The sequence below is a fragment of the Hemitrygon akajei genome, chromosome 3 (genome assembly GCF_048418815.1).
Source record: "Hemitrygon akajei chromosome 3, sHemAka1.3, whole genome shotgun sequence".
NCBI classification, from domain to species: Eukaryota; Metazoa; Chordata; class Chondrichthyes; order Myliobatiformes; family Dasyatidae; genus Hemitrygon; species Hemitrygon akajei.
In genome coordinates, this window is record NC_133126.1 from 178,291,013 (window position 1) to 178,316,332 (window position 25,320).

The window sequence follows — 25,320 nt, forward strand, 5'->3', positions numbered from 1 at the left end:
TTTCTCGAGGGAAAATCATGCCTGATTTATCTGTTGGAATTCTTTGAAGAAATAACAAGTAGGATAGACAAAAGAAAATTGGTTGATGTTGTGTACTTGGATTTTCAGAAGGCCTTTGACAAGGTGCCACACATGAGCTGCTTGACAAGCTATGAGCCCATGGTATTACAGGAAAGATTTTAGCATGGATAAAGCAGTGGTTGATTAGCGGGAGGCAAAGAGTGGGAATAAAGGGAACGTTTTCTGGCTGGCTGCCGGTAACTGGTGGTGTTCTACAAGTATTTGTGTTGGGACACTTTTACGTTACATGTTAACAATTTGGATGATGGAATTGATGGCTTTCTTGAAAAGTTTGTCAATGTTATGAAATTAGGTGGAGGGGCAGGTAGTTTTGAGGATGTAGAGAGATTACAGAAGGACTTAGACAGATTAGGAGAATGGACAAAGAAATGGCAGCTGGAATACAGTGTTGGGAAGTGTATCATCATGCACATTGGTAGAAGAAAGGGTTGACTGTTTTCTCAATGAAGAAAACCTTTTCACCCAGAGAGTTGTGGATTTGTGGAATGCTCTGCCTCAGAAGGCAGGGAGGCCAATTCTCTGGATGCTTTCAAGAAAGAGTTAGATAGAGCTCTTAAAGATAACGGAGTCAAGGGATATGGAGAGAAGGCGGGAATGGGGTACTGATTGTGGATGATCAGCCATGATCACAGTGAATGGCGGTGCTGGCTCAAAGAGCCAAATGGCCTACTCCTGCACCTATTGTCTATAAAATACAAAAAACTGAGGTGCAAAGGGTCTTGGGAGTCTTTGTGCAAGATTCCCTAAAGAATAACTTGCAGGTTTTATTCTGTGGTGAGGAAGACAAATGCAATGTTAGCATTCATTGCAAGAGGTCTAGAATATAAAAGAAATGATGTAATGTTGAGACTTTCTAAAGCACTAGTGAGGCCTCACTTAAGAGTATTGTGAGCAGGTTTGAGTCCTTTATTGTACAAAGGATGTGCTGAAACTGGAGAGGATTCAAAGGGAGGCTTATGAAAATGATTCCAGGATTGAATGGCTTGTCATATGAAAAGCATTAGATGGCTCTGGACCTGTATTCACTGGAATTCAGAAGAATGAGGGGTGGCCTCACTGAAAATTATCTAATGGTGAAAGACCTTGATAGTGTGGATGTGGAGAGAATGTTTCCTGTGGTGGGAGAGTCTAAAACCAGAGGACATAGCCTCACGATAGAGGGCCGTCCTTTTAGAAAGACAAGGAGGAATTTCTTTAGCCTGTGAGTGGTGAATCTGGAATTCTTTGCCACAGGCAGCTATGGAGGCCAAGTCTTTATGTATATTTAAGGCAGAGGTTGATAGATACTTGATTATTCAGGGCATGAAGTACACTTCCCACCACAGCCATCCCTCTAATGTGAGTAGATTCCATCCCCATGGATCTTCTCCAATAATTTCTTACCATTGATGCAAAGCTCACCAGCCTACAACTCCCTATTACAAGTAACAGGCAGAACAACAACACCGGTTTTTCTCCAGTTCTCTGGAAACTTGCCTGTGGCTAAAGAAGAAATAAAGATCTCTGTCAAGATGCCAGCAATCTGCTTCTTTACCTCTTTCAATCATTTCGGATAGATCTCATCAGGATAGGGACCTATCCGCCCTAATGTTCAAAAATCCCAACACCTTCTTTTCCTTGACATCAATATGCCCTTGAATATCAGCATACCCTTCCCTCATCTCACCATCTTCTATGTAATTCTGCTTGTGAAATACCAATGTGAAATACTCGTTTAGTAGCTTAGTAACTTCTTCCGGCTTCAGACATAAACTCCCTTCTTTGCCTTTTAGTTACATTCTTGTTTTGAACTTATACATAAAGTGCCTTGAGATTTTCTTTGATCCTACTTGCTGAGAACATTTCGTAGCCACTTTTAGACCTCGACTCCCTTTTCAGGTCCTCTTTTATATTCCTTGTGGACTCTGTCCAATTTCTGGTTCCTAAACTTTACACATGCTTCCCTTTAAGTTGGCAACATGCCTCACTATCCAAAGTTCCTAAACCTTGCCATCCTTGTCCTTCCCAGCAACATATTGGTCCTAAAATCTGACCAGCTAACCTTTAAACAATCCCACATATCAGACACATGACTTGTTTTGTATGCCTGTTAGAAATTCAACTGAAATAAGTACCATTAGATCAAAACCCAAAGTGGGAAATATACCCAAGTCTAACAGATGATGTTAAATATACTGTTATGCAAACAGAACTGATGCAATAATTTCAGAAAGGAAACAGATCAGAAGGCTAGATCGGAAGGATATTACAGTACTGCATGCGTTACTGCGGTAAGCAGCCCAGTTTGATTCTGTCAATGAAATTTGTAAACAACTCAATTGTTTTTGCTGCTTTCCCCAAGAATCAATGTTTTGCACAAGCAGCATGATTGATGAGAGTGGAAAACACCATTAAAGTCCACATCATGCTCCTACCTATGTTTGCTCAGCCTGCATTATGATGTGAAACGAAAACCAATGCGGTCAGAAATGGGGCACAACTTCCTGCTGCAATAGGAACACACTGCATCATATCCTTCGCAACCACAAACATTACTTGAATGAAAATTAAAATATCTTTAGGTCCTGTTTTAATTATTTTAAAAATAGCTAATGTACAATGAAGGATTACATATATATGATTTGTCATAAATTGTCATCATAATGAAAAAGCTATGGCTTTGCTGACTTTTTAAAAAATACCATCAATGTTAGGAGAATAACTGATAAAGTCTGAGGCAATGGTTAGGAGAATAACTGATAAAGTCTGAGGCAATGGTTAAAATGGACTGCATCGATAAAGTGATGTGCAGTAGCAAGCAGTTCAGATTGCTAAAAAGTGACAAAACAATTACAGATAAATGTTATTACTATTATTGTTATTACTTACACAATAAAGCCAATTACCAGTAAAAGACATTTTCTAAATAATAATATCTTGGAAGGTAGGCAATCATCAGACTTTTGATATCATCAAATGCTAAAATTATGATTCAGGGACTGTTGTTATGATCAGAATGGTTACTAATGCAGATTGACAGCTAAGGATAGATAACTAATGCAAATTCAAACAAAATTACATTGCGGTGGAGAGTATCAATGAACTGCAAGGTCAAAATTAAAATTTATCAAGATGGTAACTTTTTTAAAATAATGATGCAACTTGGGTCACTTCCCATTCCTTTCACATACCAGCCCAACCACAATCTTATGAATGCATCAATTTTGCTTTGTGTGGCCCTGCTGATGCCTGTAAAAGCTGAAAACTTTATGGAGGAGCCATTCTTTTGAGAATGTGGTGAACCACTACTGAATCTATTCTGTCATATGTCCTGCACAACCACATTAATTATTTGATAGTGCTTAGGAACAGGAGATCTATTGAACACATACTAAGCAGAATTATGCACAAGGTTAAAACAGATTAAAAATTCACTTGAAATAACAAAATCCATTAATTAATATAAATGAATATTTGTAGTTTATAATACAGCATAAAATGGCAAATAACAAAACTCTGAAGCCAGAGTTGATATGATGATCACTCAACTGAAAGCAACTGAATGAAACTGTCATCCATTGTGCAAATGCTTATACTCTACACGATATGCATTGTTTTAACAGAAGTTAAATCTATCTGCTTCAATTAAAATATAAGTAACATAAAGCTAAATTTGATATTAAACCATGTTAAAACATACTGCTACACTACCCTACTAAGATCATCATTTTTTAAGACTTCAGCAGGATTAATGTTTTCAGTGTTAAATATTTTAGCCACAAGATATTAACCATCGTTCAGCAAATGATAAGAGACTTCCTGTAAGCAAATGTCATCTGTACTCAATGCAGAAGTTGAAGTTCTCACGAAATGCAGCAGTATTTTAATCAGTGAAATTTAGCAAAAAATCTAATTACTTAGTCAGATCACATAACTTATCTTCATTAATTAAAAAAGGAATTAAAACTAGATTTGCAAATCAACTCAACTATTTTAAGTTTGCCCTCTTAATTAATAATTTCATTGGCCAATGGTATTAAATTAGTCTGCATTAAGAATACTTTGTGTAACCTAAGACCAGCTGAACTATTGAGATCAAATCCAATCTCAGTAACAGATGCAACTGCTTTCTCAACTGATATGGGTACCAAGTGTCACAGATCCAAGGTGGCAAAACTAGGAAAGCAAATTTCTTTTCATTTGTGAAAGATTGAAAATTATGTGTTCAAAAGTACCTGACAATCTTTGCACACAAATTACTGGAAGTACATTTTGGAATGTGTGTTGATCTTACTGCAAGAGGATTTCTGTATGCGAGTAAAGATATCGTACTTATAATAAATACCAGTCTGAGTGCAGCAGAAATACAGAGACTGACTCTAGGATTTGTCCCATGACAGCAAATTAAACAGATTGGGTCCATACTCATTTCAGCTTAGAAGACTGAAAGGTCTTATCAAAACTTGCAAAGTATGTAGCGAACTTGACTGTGTTGATGTAGAAATGATACTTCCTCAGCGGGATGGTGAGGGACCAGAAGACACAATCTCAAGGAGTTGTACCACTCAGGACTGAGATTTTAAAACAAATTGTCTAGAAGGCAGTGAATTTACCCAAGAAGGCTGTGCAGTCTCTGTCACTGAGAATATTCAAGAGATATCACTTGAGTTTTTGGATATAAATGGAACCAAGGAATATGGGGTACGTGGTAAAAGATCAGTAATAATGCTATTTAATTGGGACTAGGGGAAGGTTGGCAGGGATGCACAAGGGGCTGAACAGCCTACTGCATCTATTTCTTACTAAACAATTAGAGTATAAATAACTAACCAACCCTCATTATTCTTGCTCCCCTTCAAATATGCCTCATGAATTTACATCGCTTCACACATTTCCTACCAAAATTTATCACTCCATACTTGTGAAGAAAATCCTTCTAATGTGTGCCTGCTCTTACACAAAATCATGCTTTCTTGAAACTTCATGTTAACGAAGTTTTCATGCTTTACATATACTTACATTTTCAAGTTGCATCTTATGATATACAAACATATACAAACACCACTGTCCGAACACCAGCACCATTGCATACTGTGGACATGAAACAATATTGCGTCACTGTGCTCCTTTAATCCTTAGCTTTGAATTTTGCCTGGTCTTTTGTGTAGTATTTTTAATAAACTGCCATTTTAAAGCCCACATCCACAACATTTGCTTTCAATCATCTTTTACTTTATCAAAGCATCTGATCAGTTAGCTAAAAACTATTTATCTTTTGGACTGTTTCATTATATATCCCATAAGTATACAATATTCATCATCCATTGAAGATTGCAAGTTGTTGTTTATTTCACTTTTCATCTTTATTTAAGGAATTTTGTGAAGTTGCATTTACAATAACATGGTCCAGTACTATTTCCACATGCAGACCAATTTGTTACTATTGGGAAGTGGCAGGAGAGATACCAAAGCAGTAACAGAACTAGGGAAGGATAAATGAAATCATAACAGAACCTGTTTTTTAAAAACAAAAACATGCCCAAGCTGGCCAGAAGCTATTTTCAGGGCTACTGCAGAATGTAAAGTGACAACATTGTCATTAATTCCTAAGAATATATGCATTATTTTTAATCACCTCTCTTTCGGCACAGCCTATAAGCCATGAATAGAGAATAATCATGTGGTCATTGTACTCATCACTTAAGATGTAATCCTGAAGAATTCAAGGTGTTCAGTTAATGGAGAAATTTGCATGTAGAAACACCCATGTATCCCAATTTTCTGCTTTCTATTGGTTAATCAATCCTCTATCCATGCTAATACATCACCCCAACACTATGCATCCTAATCTTATGGATAAGTCTTTTATGTGGCACCTTATCAAACGCTTTCTGGAAAACCAAGTAAATAACATCTATCTGTTCCCCTCTATCCACTGCCTCAAAGAACTTCAGTAAATTTGTTAAACAAGACTTGCCTTTGCTGAATACATGCTGTGCCTGCCTGGTGGATCCATTTCTTTCCAGATGCCTCACTATTTCTTCTTTAACGATAGCTTCAAGCATTTTCCCAACTACAGATGTTAAACTAAATGGCCTATAGTTATCTGCCTTTTGCCTACATCCTTTTTTGAACGGTGGCGTGACATTTGCCTTCTTCAAATTTGCCAGCACCTGCCCAGAGTACAGAGAATTTCAATAAATTATCACCAAAGCCTCAACTATAACCTCTGCCATTTCTTTCAGTCCCCTGGGATGCATTCTATCAGGACCAAGGGACTTGTCTATCTTTAGGCCCACAAGTTTGCTCAGCACTACCTCTTTAGTGATAGATAGTGTATAGAGGTTCCCAACTACCACTACGTTTCTCTTCTCTCCCCCTTCTTGAATGGCACCCTGAAACACTACAGCAACAGACTCTATGGGTGCTGTTATTTCAAGTGAATTTATTAATCCATTTTAACCACCTGCATAATTCTGCTTAGAATGTGCACAACAGATCCACTGCTCCAAAGCACTATCAAATAATTAATGTAGTTGTGCAGGACATATGACAGAATAGATTCAGTAGTGGTTCACCACATTCTCAAAGAATGGCTCCTCCATAAAGTTTTTAGGTTTTACAGGCATCAGCAAAGCCATGCAAAGCAAAAATTAATATACTATTTCTAAGATTGTGGTAGGGGTGGCATGTGAAAAAAAAGGGAATTGACCCAATTTGTAGTTCCAAAACATCAGAGCTCAAAATTATGTCATAAAACTGAGTAATTAACCTTTTTTTAGGGTTTAAAATCCAGATTATGAACCCAAATATACGCAAGTTTCCAACCTGGTCCAATTTATTCATCTGTAAATTTCTTGTAATTCTTGTAAGGGTAATGCATAATAAATGTTATTCATTACATGCTTCAAGATGGAAATACACCTTGAGCTAATGTTCACTGTTTACCTGAACATCACCGTATGGTCCACCTTCCATGATTGAGAAACCATTCTATCCTGATAAAATAATCAGGATTAAAGTGCAATTGAAAAAATCCCTTCTCCTGCATTTTACTCTTCTTGATTATGCTTCTGAAATTAATTCTTTACATGTTGGCTGCAATGAAATAGGTTTAAAGAACAAGAGAGGAAATGTTTAAAATCAGTTCCTATGCATATGCTTATACCAGTCAACTCCCTATAATCTCTTTGAACCATGCATTGCCTCAATACCAAAAGCATTTTGCTTAATCTAGCAATTTCCTCATGAATCATCAAATCAATGATATCGGGACGCTACTACAAAATTTTAACTTATATTTTCTATATGTGGAGTGGTCTTTAGAGTGAATGAGACAGCAAGCCAAGGCCCATCATGGAGATCAATTACTTTTACCCCCAACCATGCTCAACACTGAATACCTTTTAATGTTTTTCATTAGTTCCAATGTTGAATATTTCAATGCTCAGTTGGCTAGCCTCTTCATTGCCTTTAAATTTCAACTTATCCCAAAATAACTGTTGTCAAATTCTAGTCTTCATACAGATCCGCACAGGCTTCACGAACCCCAACTGCTCCTTTAATTTTGATATTTAAATTACTTTCCAGCATCACCAGCCTAACTATCTTACATGCCCTACCACCACCCTATTTCCTTGGCCTGGATACTGATCCTACCCCAGTTATCCTGAGAGACACTTCTGAAATGCTCACCTTTCCCTCCCTCTTTTGCACTAAAATTTTTGTTCACATTATATAGTTGCCTCCATTTTTGTCTGTGCCTCTGGAATCCACAGAAGACACTACATTAACAAGATCTGTTTACTGTATTAAATTCACTTTTATTATCAAAAATATTTTTCAAAGCACAGAAACTTGGCTATCTGATATGCCAGTGGAAAATGCTGCTTTCAATTTACGACAGTTCTTCCCCCAAAATGCAATGTTTCCAATGCACCTATATAATAAAACAAACTGCACCGTTGGTATGCATTCCATTGAATTCAGTAACATTACTGTGGAGATAAGGCAGATGTCACAGAAAATAATTTCATCGGTAACTATACATCAGAAGCCCTGAATGAGTATTACACAAGGTTTTATTACAAAACAAATTCTCCAAGGAACAAAGTCACAAAGCCTTTAGCCAGAAAGCAGTACATCACAGAAAACACAATGTTCTGAAAAGTGAACTCTAAACTATCCCATTTTTTTTCAAAGACCTAGTTCCTTCCTATTACCCAATAAGTAAACTTAAACAATAGTGTTTTTTTAAAACACAGCTGTCATAATGACGAGTGGAGATTGTATGTCAAACTATTATGATTAACAGTGGCTTTATGCAGAGTATTATGTAAGCTGTGATAGATTGGAAAATATTGGCGCACAGAGACCTAGGTGTCATTGAAGACCAGTCACATGGAATAAGCTTGCAACAGCAGCAAGCAATTATAGTAGCAAACAGAATATAGACTTTCATTGTTCAGGTTCTTGAATATATAAGCCAAGATGCCTTACTGAGATTATATAGGTCAGGTTGCATCTGGAGCAGTACGAGCTCCTTTGTAAGTATCTGTCGTACAGGGAGTGTACTGAAGTTTAACCAGACCAATTACTGGCATAGCAGAACTGTTATATGAAAACAAATTGGGCTGACCAAGCATGTATTCATTAATTTAAATGTATGATGGGGAAGATCATTAAAAAATATAAAATATCCTAAGGGAGAGGAGTCAAAAACCCAAGTTCACAGTTTCAGAATATGGTGCAAGATATTTAGGACTGAAATGAGATGCTTTTGCTCCGTTCAGAAGGTAAAAAACTTGTGGAATGCTACCACAAAAAGCCAAGGATGCTAATTCACTGTATATATCAAATGCAAATACATTTTCAGGGACTAGATGTATTAATGGGTATGGGAAAATAGTAAGAATATCGTACTGAAATTAACTGGTGAAGCAGGTTTTTTGAAACTCCTACTTTCCTATGCCTCTTTGGAGAAATTTATAAATTCTTGCCTATAACCATTCAAAATCTATTGCACTGTATTGAAAAAAAATCTTGACATATGTAGGTGATAATAAAGGTGATTCTGATATGGGTCTCTATTGTGGACTGAGAGCAGGAAGGGGGCAGTGACAGGGGCATCATGGTTGGGAAGAGGGGAAGAGAGAGGGGAAAGAACAGGAAGCACCAGAAAGACATTACCTACTGATCAATAAACCAATTGTTTGGAATGAAATTACCTTGCCTGTGTCTCAGGACTGGGTAGGTCTGCAACTACATCACCCCCTGACACACCTTCTCTGTCACCTGCCCACACTCCTCCCATAACAAACCACTCTCAACATTTTTTGCTCCTGCCAGATTTACAAACTTGCTTTCTGCTCCACATTGACAGGTACAGTACTGTGCAAGGGTCTTAGGGCACCCTAGCTATATATATTGTGTTAAGACTTTTACACAGTACTGTACATCAGGCTCTCAAGTACTTTTGTCCTCTATAAACTGGAGTCTAATTTTAATTCTTCAGAGCAAATAGCATCACGTCTGCATTGATTCACATTAGGAAGATGTTCACAAGGAAGAGTGCTTCCAGCTAGTTGCAGCAATGGCCTCTGTTGTAAATACACAACTAATTTCCTGCAAATGCAGTCACACAAAAAGTTATAAATGTAATTTTTTGTGTGACTGTATTTTACTGCTATCCGATACATGCTATGTTTGCCTTGTGCTGTGTATGACTGTTGGTACTGTGTTTTTGCACCTTGGCCCCAGAGGAACGCTGTTTCATTTGGCTATATTCATGAGTATTCATGTATGATTGAATAATAATTAATCATGAACTTGAACAAACACACACACAATTTGGAACCAAAATGGCAAGTTTGAATTTGCCTGAATAAAGATGCTGAACAAAGATGGCTCATTGCCAGTTGACTCATGTCCTAGCAGCACCGAGGATAATGCTGAAGTGTTGCAAGAAAAATGATTGTTTTAAAAAAGCTTTGAAACTGATCACTGAAAAACTGAACTGCTTCCGAGTGGGTCCAAGTTAGATGGTTCTACTGAATTATATGACAAGAAGATTTACAGATTTGTTGCACAGTGTATCTTTTCACCAAAAGATTTTCACCAGAGGACAATGTTCAAAAAGGCTTAACTGAATGATAATGTCAGTGAAATCTTCCGGTAACTATTTTCATTTGAAAATATTCATCTGAAAACTCAAGCTTCTTTTTGGCAGAGAAACCAAAATAAAATTAAGACGGATTTAAGGTTTTGCTTTGTACCTCATACAAGACAGATACTACTCTATTGCACTGCTCCCAACTACACAGTGCACCCCCTCACCACTCCTTTCCAAGGTGAAATCAAAATTCTTATTATGGTTCCACAAGTCTAGTCATCTTGCAATATTTCTATCAAATTGCCGAATTCAAGTGTGAGCTTTGCTAACATGCAATGGTAGGCTCTCTATACACAAGGCCTCATAGGCAGCCCAAAATATTCATCATCACCCCTCATTTCCACAAATGATGAATAGCAAACATAAAGTTGGACACCTGATCAACTTTCGATGACATAATTCAGGACACTTGCTGATTTAAACGAGATGAGTTAATTCAGCACTTAACTGGGAACTAAGCCTTTATCCTTACAATAGAAGAGAAAAAAAAAATCGGTAAGCTTTATTTCTTTTTAAAAAATGGTATACTAATAGACAGGAAATAGTAGCTACAAAGAGACACATCTGAAAAATTAAAATGTATAATGTATATGCATGTGGTAGATTATTCCACCAGCATTAGTTACTTTATTGCGGCAAGAAAGTAAACAACTGTACCTGAAATGGAGCAGGTACTAACCTTAGTCATAAGGTGTACATTAATGCTTTAAATAGATTGATTGACATTCGGAAACAACCTGCAACCAAGAAAGATTGCATCCAGCTAACTTAGTAAGGCTCACAATCATAATACATTAACAGTTTCATGCACAGTAGAAACAATACTTCTAACATAAAGAAATAATCCTAAATAAAAATCACAAAGAAATAAACCTAAGGAAATAATTGCACCTGCTCAGAAGAGCCAGAAAAAAAATCAGACTTACATTATATGCTATGTTTTGTGACTTCACGATTAACAAATTAAGCTACTGAAGTATTTTTGAATTGCGAAAGCCACTGTTGGAAACTGCACCAATTTATTGGGAAGAACTTCCCAAGTCTCAAATGAAATAAAGACTGAAAAAAAATCACATTTTTTTGAAAAAAGTGAATTGCTTGTTGAAACACTGCATGGAAGTAACAAATTAAGAAGAGGCCAAAGAGAACTGAAGGTAATAAGTAACACGCAAGTTGGAACTAGCATGACACTAACTTTCTTTGCAGTAAATAGGAAAAGAGAGGGGAGTAAACAGTTCCAGGCAGAGGATCTCACACTAAAATGAGCTTCAGTGCCTTACTGGATAAACAGAATTAATATTGCACACCCAGCTGAAAACGCACTATTATGGCAACATGAGTTTTGAGTATTTATCAGTCAGGGATTGTTCTGCTCCAACAAAGTAATTACTGACAGCAATATATTGAACTCTGTAGAAATAGATCCAATTCTGTGCAAATAATTTTAGTTAACCTAATGATAAAACCGACTCTTCAAAGTTTCAATGTAGTATACTAAATATATGTTCAGATAGGATGGCTTTCCAATTGAGCTGTCTGTAGTTACAGAAAATGTAAAAAATCCCTTAAACCACAGTGATTTTCAAACCTCTATTTCCGTTCATCTTCCCCCCCCCCCCCCCTTCACACACCCTTTCTTCCATCATACACTTCCTGTAGCTCTTCACCCAAATCAAGTTTTTAGTCAGCCACAAGATCCACCTCACTGCAGCTTCCCAGCAAAACTGCATGCTACACTGGCATATCAATTTAGCAACGAAAACTCATCATGGCTTGATCTCACATTTGTGAATTAAAGTTAGAAACATGTTAACACAGTAAAGCCAAAATTAATCTATCTGTAAAACGCACCAATCTTACAAAATACAAGTCAATTGAACACTTCATTCTGATTCTAACATACAAGTTCACACCCAATCTTTTAACTTACTGCTAGATTTCTGTATCAATCCGCTACCTCTCAGTAACCATAATGTCCAAAAATCTTAGTTTTATTCTAAAATTTATACTTCTGTTCTTTTATCCAAAACTTATAAAAGGCACAAGAACAATTCCTTAGAAAGCTGATATAATTATCAAGTATCAACTAGAATGAAAAAAGCTTAATTGATGTTAAGTAAGTAATTATTGGTCATTATCTCATATTTGTACTTACCGTACCACTAGCTGTTGACAAACCAATCCTGTTTCTCTTATAAGTTCATTAAGTTTAACTTCCAGATGAACTTTTCCCTGTTTGAAAACACAAGCAGAAACTTATTAAAACAGTAAAGCTGATAACACTGTGTCTGCATCTGCCATTTCCCTAACCTAAAGCTTTAACACTTCCATATGCAAAATTTAATGTTTCCAGTCAATGATTTTGCATCAACAGGTCCAATATTTTGTGATTCTATTTCATGCCGTATGAAAATCCCATTGAACAAAATTGGCATTATTTTAAAAAAAAACATACAAGTGTGTTAATGTAAGAATCCAAATTAAAATTAGAAAACAAAAAAATCTGCAAAAACGTTAGTCAATCTTAGCAGGCTGCAGTGAAGCCTTGAATTACCTTTGCTGCATGTTGTCATGAAACTAGTCATTTTATTGGTCTTGTCCGCTGCGACAACACCGGTGTCTATTTGGTTTTCACAACTAAATTCATCATTTTGTACAAAATTCTACAAAACATTTTCTAAAAGCTTGGGAGGCTGACAGGGCTGATGGGCTACAGTCTAGGGTTCTGACAGAGAGAGCTGAAGAGATTGTGGAGGCTTTTGCAGTGATCTTTCAAGAACTACAAGATGTTGGAAATGGTTCTGGAGCACTGGAGATATGTAAATGTCACTCCACTCTTTAAGAAGGGAGGGAGGCAAAAGACAGAAAATTATAGGACAGTTAGCCTGACTTCAGTGGTTGTCAAGATGTTAGACGAAGTTTCAGGGTACTTGGAAGCATATGATAGAATACGCTAAAGTCAGCATGGTTTTCTTAAAGGAAATCTTGCCTGACAGATCTGTTGGAATCCTTTCAGGAAATAACAGGCAAGATAGACAAAGCAGAGTCTGTGGAAGTTGTGTGCTTGGATTTTCAGAAGGCCCTTGACAAAGATGCTGCATATGAGACTGCTAAACAAGATAAGATCCCATGGTATTACCATAAGACATAGTAGCAGAATTAGGCCATTCAATCATGGCCGATCCTTTTTTCTCTCCCCTCCTCACCCTACTCCCTGGCCTTTTCCAAGCAACCTTTGATGCCATGGCCAATCAAGAACCTGTCAATCGCTGCCTTAAATACACCTAACAACCTGGTCTCCACAGCTGCCTGGCTGAGTTAACCACCCTCTGGCTAAAGAAATTTCTCTGTAACTCTGTTTTAAATGGACGCCCTCTATCCTAAGGCTGTGCCCTCTTGCCCTAGACTCTCCCACCATGGAAAACATCCTTTCCACGTCTACTTTGTCCAGAAGGAATAAAGGCATATATTATTTTCTAACCAGGGAATGAATTCAGAAATTGGAAATGCAAAGGGACTTGGGAATCCTAGTGCAGGATTTACTAAAGGTTAACTTGCAGGTTGCGTTGGTAGCAAGGAAGGCAAATGCAATGTTAGCATTCATTTCAAGAGGACTAGAATATAAAAGCAAGGATGCAATACTGGGGCTTTGTAAGGTATTGGTCAAATCACATTTGGAATATTATAATCAGTTTTGGGCCCACATCTAAGAAAGGATCTGCCAGTACTGGAGAACACCTAGAGAAGGTTCATGAGAATGATCCCAGGAATTAAAGTATTAACATACAAGGAGTACTTGATGGCTCCAGGCCTGTATTCACTGGAGTTTAGAAGACCAAATGGGAATAACATCGAGACCTACCTAATATTGAAAAGACAAAATGAACATAAAGAGGATGTTTCGAATAGCAGTAGAGCCTAGAACCAGAGGGCACAGCCTCAGAATAAAAAGGCGAACCTTTGGAGCAGAGATGAGGAGGAATTTCTTTAACCAGAAGATGGTGAATTAGTGGAATTAATTGTCATAGGCACTGTGGAGACCAAATCATCAGGTATATTTAAAATGGAGGTTGATAGTTTCTTGATTATTAAGGGCATAAAATGTTATAGGGAGAAGGCAAGAGAAAGGGTTTGCAAGGACATACAAGTTAGCCATAATCAAATAGTAGAGTAGGTTCGATGGACCGAAAAGTATTTTAGGGTTTTATTGTCTGTGCACAAGATGCTTGGTTTGCTTCTGTCGTTTGAAAAGTAGCTACTTTGAATTTGAATAACCTCAATTATAGTTGTAGAAACAGAAATAAATCAAAATACAAAGAAAAAATATTTCCAAAAGCACTTGCAAAATTATATAAACAAATTGTAAGTGGCATAACAACTTTTAAAAAGGATGCAAACAATCTCAGAACACACCTTTCATTAAACATAGAACAAAAAAAGAACAGAAATGACAAGAGTAAGGATCTAATTGCAAATATATAGGGCCTTGGTGAAACCTCAGTTAGAGTAGCATGCATTGTTTTGGCCTAAGAATGTACTTGCTGTAAACATTCATCAGCCTGCTTCGAGGAATGGCAGGTTTGTCAAACAAGATGTTGAGTAGACTAGGACAATATTGGAATGAGAGAAATTCTCATCAAAACTGATAAAAATCATAACAGTTTTGATGTGTTAGATGCAGGAAAGCTGTTTTTCCTGAATGAGGGAGGAGTCTAGGACCATGGGCTGCAGCTTGTGCATAAAGAATAGGTTGTTTAAGAGGAGAAATTTCTTCAAAGGATGATGAACCTTTGTAATTCTCTATTTTGGAGGGCTGTTAGAATTTTCATTGTTCATTCAAAACAAACATATTTAATATTTCCAGAATCTCACCTGGTCCCTCAACACCAGCTCCAAAGCAAAGAAAGCCCAGCAGCGTCTCTACTTTCTGCGAAGGCTGAGGAAAGTCCATCCACCCCCTATCCTCATCACATTCTACAGGGGTTACATTGACAGCATCCTGAGCAGCTGCATCACTGCCTGTTGGGAAATTGCACCATCTCGGATCGCAAGACCCTGCAGTGGATAGTGAGGTCAGCTGAGAAGTTATCTTCCCGCCATTTCAGACATTTACATTACACGCTGCATCCGCAAAGCAAACAGCATTATGAAGGATCCCAAGCACCCCTCATACAAACTCTTCTCCCTCCTGCTGTCTGGGAAAAGGCACCGAAGCATTTGGGCTCTCACGACCAGACTATGTAACAGTTTCTTCCCCCGAGCCATCAGACTCCTCAATGCCCAGAGACTGGACTGACACCAGCTTACTGCCTTCTACCATGCCTATTGTCTTGTTTATTATTTATTGTAATGCCTGCACTGTTTTGTGCACTTTATGCAGTCCTGGGTAGGTCTATAGTATAGTGTAGTTGTTTTTCTGCATTGTTTTTTTACATAGTTCAGTCTAGTTTTTGTACTGTGTCATGTAACACCATGGTCCTGAAAACGTTGTCTCGTTTTTACTATGTACTGTACCAGCAGTTATGGTTGAAATGACAATAAAAACTGACTTGACACTGAGTGGACATCATAGACAAGAATGTAGTAAAGTGGTTTTAAATGAAAGACCATTGTCAAAATGATGAAATCTCAACTTTCATTCACAGGGGCACCTGGGCCTATAAAAAAGGGGATAAAGAAATTCAGCTTGCCCCTTTCCCCACACTGCTGTCTATATATGAACCAGAGAAAGGATTCTATCTGATGCATCATGGCTTAGTATGGCAATTGCTCCGTCCACGATTACAAGAAACTGTACAGCAACACACACAAGATGCTGGAGAAAGCATCTATGTAAGCATCTATGGAGGGAAATAAACAGTCAATATTTCAGCCCAAGACCCTTATCAGGCTGGGTTCCTTCAGCTTTTTGTGTGTATTGCTCAAGATTTCCAGCATCAGCAATGTCTTGGGTTTGAAAACTCTGGAGAGTTATAGATATAGCTCAGCACTTCACAAAAACCAACCTTCTCTCCCTCAACCATTTACACTCTTCGCTGCCTCAATAAAAAGCCAATATAATCAAACACACCATTCACCCAGGCATTCTGTCTTCCCCTCCCATTTACCAGAAAATACAGAAATCTGGAAGAAGATGTCTTTGGGCTCAGGTACAGCTTAAGACTATAAGACTGTAAGATGTGGGAGCAGAATTAGGCCATTTGGCCCATTGAGTCTGCTCCACCATTTCCTCATGACAGATCCAATTTTCCTCTCAGCCCCAATCTCCTGCCTTCCCCATCTATCTCTTCACGCCCTGCCCAATCAAGAATCTATCAACTTCTGCCTTAAATATACGTAAAGACTTGGCCTCCACAGCTGCCCGTAGCAAAAAATTTCACAGATTCACCACCTGCTGGCTAAAGAAATTCCTCCTCATCTCCATTCTAAAAGCATACCCTTCTATTCTGAAGCTGTGTCCTCTGGTCTTAGACTCTTCCACCATAGGAAAGATCCTCTCCACATCCACTCTATCAAGGCCTTTCACCATTCAACAGGTTTCAATGAGGTCATCCCTCATTCTTCTGAATTCTAGTGAATACAGGCCCACTCCATCAAACACAAATGACAAGCCATTCAATCTGGAATCATTTTCATGGAACTCCTTTGGACACTCTCCAAATGCTAACATTGTATTTGTCTTCCTCAGTTTCTATCCCTGCTGTTTATTATAGACTATTAAAAGTCCTCTAGTATTATAGGATGGTCTGGCGACTTCACAATCTCATTAAAACCATGCACCTTGTCTACCTGCACTGAACTTACTCTGCAATTGTAATACTTTATTCTTCATTTTGTTATTGTGTTACCTTGTACTACCTCAATGCACTGGTGTGATGAAATGATCTGTAATGGGTACCACGCAAAATAAAGTTTTTTTACTGTACGACAATACATGGGATGATAATAAACGAATTTACCATTCCGGGCATTAAAAGATATGGGTATACTGTGGGATAATGGTATTGATCTGAATTGATCTTGGTAGAGCAAGCCATTCGTCCTATTCCTAATTCATATATTCTTATGAAAGCTTAAGTTTTTTTGGATTATGAGTAAAACAATCAAAAGGCAACACCCGCAATTGTATAGCAACTGTAGCAATTATATAGCATCATAATTATCAAATCTGGACTTGACCACAGTGAAGCATCACATTTTTTTTTATAATACAAAGGGTCATGACAAAAATGAAGATTCAAAGCAAAAATATGCATCATTAGTGATATATTAATAATGACGTTATTATTTGTGTGAGGTTCAATGGCTTACGTTACTCAAATCAAAGGAACATGCATGGAAGGCATAAAAAGAGCAGGCAATTGAGTCTGGAAGCACAATTCTAAAACTTGTTACAAAAATTCTATACAAATTCATTAGTACCCAGAATTTGCAAACACTGGTTTTACAAAACACACTGCAGCACTTAAGAACTTATAAATTAAGCAAACGGACAGGATCCAGAATGACGTCTAATCCAGTTGTTGGTAAGAAATCATGTTTGATTAGGACTCCACAATTCACACCATTCCATGTTACCAACCACAATCTACAAGTATTACCCACCATTTCTAATGTCATTGTCTGTCATTTGCCTAATTCCTATAACAAAAAAATTCAAAGACATACAATACTTGAGTAAGGATCTCAACTAGAATACATCAAGTTACAGTATTCTCAAAGACAGTGAAAGTCAATATCTATGCAAAATTAGAAACCGTACCAATTGCAAAGGGATTACAACAGAGGTCAAATGGAGGAAGATTAATTTAAAAAAAGCTCCCTCAAAGCTAAAATTCTCAATTGAAACAGGAACATGCAAAAAGATTTGGTGCCATATACAGAACTGTGCAAAAATCTTAGGTACATACGTATAGCTAGGGTGCCTAGACTTTTGCACAGTATTGTAGTAATTTTATGTATTGCACTATACTACTGTTGCACAAAAAAAATATTTCATGACGTGAGTGATAGTAAATCTGATATAGGTCTCTATTGAAGACTGGGAGTGGGAAGGTGGCCGGGAGAGGAAAGAGAGCAGGAAGCACCAGAGAGACATTCTGACAATCGATAAACCAATTGTTTGGAATCAAATCACCTTGCTAGGTGTCTCAGAGATGGGTGTGTCTGGACCTGCACCCTCCCGCTCACCCCCACCCTGCCACTGGCACTCTTCCTCTGCCACCTGTCCAACATTCCTTCCGTAGCACTCTATTCTCACCATTCACACCATCCTTTGTGCCCACCAGATTTACAAGCTCGCTCTCCACTCCATGTTGACAAATACAGTTCTGTGCAGAAGTCTTAAGCACCATAACTATATGTATGTGCCTAACACTTTTGCACAGTAATGTAATGGGGCCTATGTGAGTGCAGGCATATAGAATGTAACATCTCCATAATCGCTCTGTGTCCTTTGATTTATGAATTGAGAGGGAGCCTGAGTTGGGAGAAGAGGTAGCTGGGGAATTTTGAAGAGGGTGGGCAAGCACAGGACAGAGGCAAAGTATTGGGGCAAAGAGGACTGATGGAGGAAATAAGGTGTAGGAGAGGGCAGATCAGCAAGAATGTGAGTGCCTCACTGTTTGAGTTGAGCAAACAATATTCTTACAGAGATTCTTGAGCCTCAAAATACAACCAGACTTTTTACATTACGGTGAAACTAATGAGAAAAGCAGGTTTGATTTATAAGTTTTCATTCAATGAAATGCTTGCCTTGTTGAGAATTCCTCAAAGTACACATTTGCTCTTTGTAAAAAGATTTATTAAGTTGCAAACTAGTAGCTGACAAAATCTATGTGAGACCATCTCAATATCTACAATTCACAGTAACAGACAATATAATATCCCCAGCATCCAAGTTATTGGCATAGGGTTCACAAAATAAATGGGAGCAAGTTTTAAAGCGAGTCTCAGTTCCAATTTTAATGGTATAGCCAGCAATTAAAAGTAAACTTATTTCTTGATAAGCACAGGCACTTGAGAGAGGATTGGTTAATTTACCTGAACTTCAGAATTGGCATCCACAAGATGCAGTGCAAACCAGCTGTCCTTGCAGTTGTACTTGCACAAATCTTCCTTTCTAATTGACACTTTACCTGAAAGACACAAAATTAAATTATGAAGTGCTAAGATAATCATTTCACAACTACTACAAAATGAAAATTTAAGATGATTTAAGAAATCACTTGGTTTACTTTAAAAGAACTTCCCTGTCAGATTGAGTCAGCTGGTAGCACAAATTTTTGTTCATCATCCATTAGTTGTATTTCATAATCTATGCAGATAACTTGCACTCATATACCAGGGTAGTAGATAAATGGGCAACAATTCAAACACAATGTTAAAATATGTCCTTTACAATTGTTTGTCTATTTCATATGAAAACAAGTACAAAATGTTATGGATTGCATATGATTATCTGTGACAAGGTCAGCAGATAATTCCCATTTCCAACTGCCCTTCATAGGTTGGTGAGCCATGGCCTTGAATGATGAAGTAATCCAGCAAAATTGTGAGTTCCAAGCAAAGTGAAGAACAAGGACATAATTCTAGTCAAGATGGTGTGTTACCAGATGATAGAATTCCTATACACCTTTTCATTGTTTGCCTTGTGGTACACATCAGAAGTTGGAAAGAGCACTCAGAAGGGTCTTATGAATAAATGCAGTGAATTTCAGATGGAGGCAAAGGTGCCTCAGTTGTCAATTTTGGATGTGGATTTTTCCCCGAATGACGCCTACCTAATGTGCTGTTCAAGCTGTTTTCATGAAAGTAATTGAAGAGGATTCTATTATTTCCTCGTGGTATCGTGTGCACACTTTATATGTGGCCCAGTTAACTTTCTGGCCAATCTTCATACCCACCAAGATGCTTATAACATGGTAATAGTGAAGGATTGGTAATTAGTCTAATCTTTGTTGAAAGAACTTTAGTTCATGACATGACACAAACATTGCTTGCTACTTAGCAACCAACCATGGCTCAAAAAGACATTTATAGGTTCATTTTATGACAATAACTTTGAATTGACAATACATAGCAGCCATTTTACTTTTCCGTCACTTCCAGATTAGGTTTCTCTGTCATTTTTCAATATGCTCACCTCATATTGACTCCTGGGAGTCATTGTGTAGGATTCCCTAAAGGTCAACTTGCAGGTTGAGTTGATGGATAAGGAAGGCAAATGCAATGTTAGTATTCATTTCGAGAGGACTAGAAGCTACAAGCAAGGATGTGATTCTGAGGCTTTATAAAACATTGCTCAGACTCCACTTGCAGTTTTTGGACCCATATCTAAGAAAAGATGAGATGACATTGGAGAGGGTCCAAAGGAGGTTCACGAGAATGATTATAGGAATGTAAACAGTTAACACATGAGAAACGTTTGATAGCTCTGGGCCTGTACTCACTGGAGTTTCAGAAAAATTAGGGTGGGATCTCCTTGAAAAACCCAGACAAAGTGGATGTGAAGAGGACGTTTCCTACAGTGAGTGAGTCTAGGATTAGAAGGTGCAGATTCATTGCCTTGGATGGTTCTGGAGGCCAAGTCATTGAGTATATTTAAAGCAGAGGTTGATCGGTTCTTGGTTAGTCAGGGCATCAAAGGTTACAGCGAGAAGGCTGAAAAATAGAGTTGAGAGGGATAATAAACCAGTCGTGACTGAATGGTGGAATAGACTCAATGGGCCGAGTAGACTAATTCTGCTCCTATATCTTATGGTCTTCTTCAGTTGATGTCCTCACTAAACAGGGAGTGCAGTAATGATAACAAGAAACAGAAAAACAAAAGCAGTTTGCTTCATGGAAGAAGAGAAATATAACAATGTTATCAATGCATCTATTTCTGTAGAGTTTGTATACACCTAATGTAATGCTAAGTTATTACAACAACCAAGATTTACTCCTTACAGTCAAGCTCCTCGACAACTGGAAGTCACCAATGACAGCTGCTATTTAAACACAGATAGCAAAATGGTAGACTATTAATGAGTGCTCTTTCTAACATTTTGTTTTTGAATTTCTTTAAATTATTAAAACCTTATATTATGTTGATCCATTAAGCGCACAATACTAAGAAATGTGTCCACAGTTGTGATGTGACCTTTGTGCAGACACTGAGTGGACCTTCATGGCGCAGATTTAGGGACCACCCATTTCCTTAACCACAAGTAGCCAAATTAACATTAGGCAATACAATTACTTCCTTAAATTTAAAAAAAAGCATCTCCTCCCCCATTTCACAAGCTGCCTGCAGCATGTATCAGCTGAAGTGTGGTACTATCAAGCTAACTGCTGCAATCAAATATCCCAGGACGTTTTTTTTTTAAAAGGCATGAGGTGAAGGTCAATTCTACAACATCTGTACCTGGGTCAGTACATAAAAAAGTTCTTCCTTGATTTTTAAATGGACTGAAACTAATTCATTCCCATGTAATGCTGGTCATGTCCTTGAGACCTCAAAGCTTTTGATTTCCAATTAAACACTTCACAAAAATACTTAATTTTAAACAATATAACATTGTTGTAAAGAATTTGGCTTTTGTGCACCATGTTGATCCAAAAGAGTTCAGCAGATCCTGATTAATTCTGCTTCATTGTGTATTAACCTCACAATACAGCTAATGATGCAGCAGAAAGATTAAACCATATAAACTTTCCTTCAATCTTGTTACACATTTCTAAGAAGAAAAAAATAACTCGCAAATTGAAAGTGAGCTACGTCGTCGATTGTTACTAGAGTCCTATAATTAGGTGATTACTGAGGTATGTGTGTGTATGTACACACACACACCCCCCCCCCCCAAACATCGACTACCATGGAACAAGATTGGAGACACAAAAAACTGCAGATGCTGGAATCTGCTGCAAAAGAAAAGCTACTTGAGAAACTTTGTGGGTCAAGCAGCATCTGTTGAGGGAAACGGACAAACTGCATGAAACAGGAAATAAGATTTATGCTAAGGAATCTTATTTCCTGTTCCATGCCAATTATCCATTTCCCTTTGTCTCTCACACATCTATTAACATTGCATTTCAATAATCTAAACTTATATGTTTTTGAATTGAAAAATTCAAAAACAATATGTTGGGAAGAGTCAGTACTCATTGGTAGCCCACCACTTTGTGAAGTCTCTTCAAGGTATGCCTACCCTGTAGAAGTTTAAATCTTCTCTTCACCGGGAGATCAGTGAGACCTCCCCTTCTCACTGCTCTCCCTCCGTGATCTCTGCTGCCCTCTGACACTTCAACCATGTGCTCACCCAAACTCACTACCACAGCAATGTGTCCTTCCTGGGAAATTGTCTTTGCCACCATCTTGTTCCACATAGCTTCCAGATTAGTTTTCAGGCCCCTCAGTTTGGAGCCACCAGGGATCCTAGGTACCTGTGTTCAATTGAGTGTTTCCCCCTCCAAGTTCTACATCCTACCCTCTCCACTATGCGGAGATACCTGTAGGCCCCATCTCAGTCTCTGCCATACCTCCAGGTCACTCTCTCCTTTGCCTGCCATGGAACTCTTCGATATTTCATCCTCCACCAGATTCATGCTTTCAACTGCCAATTCTTTGCCTTCCTTGCACCCAGGAAGGATCAGAAGATTGCCGACCTCGAGACTGCAGATCCAGCTGTCTCAGACTCTATTTTCAATGGCCCTGAACACCTTCAGACTGTGGATCCCGCTGTCATCAACTCTCGCTCCAACAACCTCAGCTGCCTATATTTCCAGGCCCAGATCTTCTTCACTGCCACAGGGGCCCCAGGATCCTCTTCCCCTACTACCACTCTCCAACTCTCCGTCCCCCCTCTCATCCTGGCTCTAATCCCTGCCATGTTTTCACCAATCCCTCCAACTTTCCGCTCTCTGAGGTAGAGCATTCGGTCCTCAGCAAGGGCTTTACTATTGACCCCCTTTACCTGCCACAATGATCCAAGTCTACGTTTTTGGAAAGAATTCCAAAACCGCACCAATGGCCCCTTTACCCATCTCCAACCCTCCTCCTCTTCTTGAATACACCACTCTGGATCTTTTAATCTCTATCTGGTTTTACTACGGTAAGATTTGACAGAGATGCCAAAAAGTGTGGGAAGAAGAAAGGAGGGGGACTCGCTGTCTACATTAACGCAAGATGGTGTAACCCCGGGCATGTGAGTACAAAGATCTTCGTTTGTGAAAGAGATATTGAGCTGATCGCTGTGAGTATGAGGCCATATTATCTGCCGCGAGAATTCGCAAACATCATTGTGGTGAATGTGTATGTCCCGCCGCGTGCCGACGCAACGGTAGCGTGTCACGTCATCAACTCCGCTGTTGCTAGGCTTCAGACACAGCACCCTGAGGCACTGGTGTTAATTACAGGGGACTTCAATCATGTGGCTTTGGACACGACACTACCTGCTTCCTCCCAGTATGTGGACTGTTACACCAGGGGTAATAGGACTATTGACCTACTGTATGCAAACGTAGAGGACGCATACAGTGCATCCCCGCTGCCTGCACTGGGGAAAGCTGATCACAACCTGGTTTTGTTACAGCCCAGATATAAATCAATTGTGATGAGGCATCCCACTACCACACGCTCTTTTAGAAAGTGGGCTCCTGAAGCTGAACAGGCCCTGAGAGACTGCTTCGGTACTACTAACTGGGATCTACTGCAAGGGGGGCTCTGTGGGGGCGTTGGGGAGGTCACTGAATGCACAACGGACTATATTAACTTTTGTGTGGATGCCGTTGTTCCTGTTAGAATTGTTCACTGCTATCCCAATAATAAGCCCTGGATCACTAGTCACATCAAAGGCCTCCTAAACCAGAAGAAGAGGGCCTTTAAAGATGGTGATTGGTTGGAGCTTAAAAGAGTTCAGAAGGAACTCAGAGTACAGATCAGGGGGGCAAAGGAGCAGTATAGGAGGAAGCTAGAACAAAAGCTGCAGAACAAAAGCATGAAGGAGGTGTGGGATGGGATGAAGATCATCACCGGATGCGGTGCAAAGCGGGGGGCAAACATAAGTGGAGATGTGGAGAAAGCGGACCAGCTGAATAACTTCTTCAATAGGTTCGATAGCACAATCTCATCCTCACCGCAGAACTCCACACCAGGCTTGTCTTTCTACTCGTCCTCCCTCTCACTTCCCTCGCAGGAAAATAGCCACTCACAGGAGACCTTGCCCACGCCCGGGATTACGGTTGCACAGGTGAAAGGTCAACTGAGGAAGATCTGTACCAGCAAGGCGGCTGGACCGGATGGAGTATCCCCACGATTACTGAGGGCCTGTGCGACTGAGCTGGGAGAACCCCTACAACGCATCTTCAACATGAGCCTGGAGCAGAGAAGAGTACCCAGACAGTGGAAAACATCCTGTATTGTCCCGGTACCGAAGAAACCACAACCAAAGGAGTTGAATGACTTCAGATCTGTTGCCTTGACGTCGCACGTGATGAAGACCATGGAGCGGCTGATAATACAGAATCTGAGGCTACAAACCAGGCACGCCCGGGATCCTCTTCAGTTTGCGTATCAGGAGAAGGTGGGAGTGGAGGATGCTATCACGTATTTGCTGCACAAATCCCTCTCTCACCTGGATGGGGTCAGTGGTGCTGTGAGGATTACATTCCTGGACTTCTCTAGTGCCTTTAACACCATCCAGCCCAGGATCTTAAGGCACAAACTAACGGAGATGGGAGTAGACTCTCACATGGTGGCTTGGATAGTGGACTACTTGACAGATAGACCTCAGTATGTGTGGTTGGGAGACTGTAGGTCTGACACGGTGGTCAGCAGCACAGGAGCACCGCAGGGGACCGTGCTCTCTCCGGTCCTGTTCACCCTGTACACATCAGACTTCCAATATAACTCGGAGTCCTGCCATGTGCAGAAGTTCGTTGATGACACGGCCATAGTGGGGTGTGTCAGGAATGGACTGGAGGAAGAGTATAGGAAATTGATACAGGACTTTGTGATATGGTGCAACTCAAATTACCTGCGTCTCAATATCACCAAGACCAAGGAGATGGTGGTGGACTTTAGGAGATCTAGGCCTCATATGGAGCCA

General features: G+C 39.1%; 1 protein-coding gene across 1 annotated transcript in view; it reads right to left on the bottom strand.

Moving 5' to 3' along the window:
* Positions 1-25,320, bottom strand: part of rasa2 (RAS p21 protein activator 2) — a 173,631-nt gene that overhangs the window by 80,551 nt on the left and 67,760 nt on the right. The window contains exons 4-5 of the mRNA XM_073041454.1: positions 19,274-19,368; positions 12,387-12,463 (exon numbers count right to left, since the gene is read on the bottom strand). Of these exons, the coding sequence (XP_072897555.1) occupies positions 12,387-12,463; positions 19,274-19,368 (172 nt within the window). The remainder of the gene's footprint in view (positions 1-12,386; positions 12,464-19,273; positions 19,369-25,320) is intronic.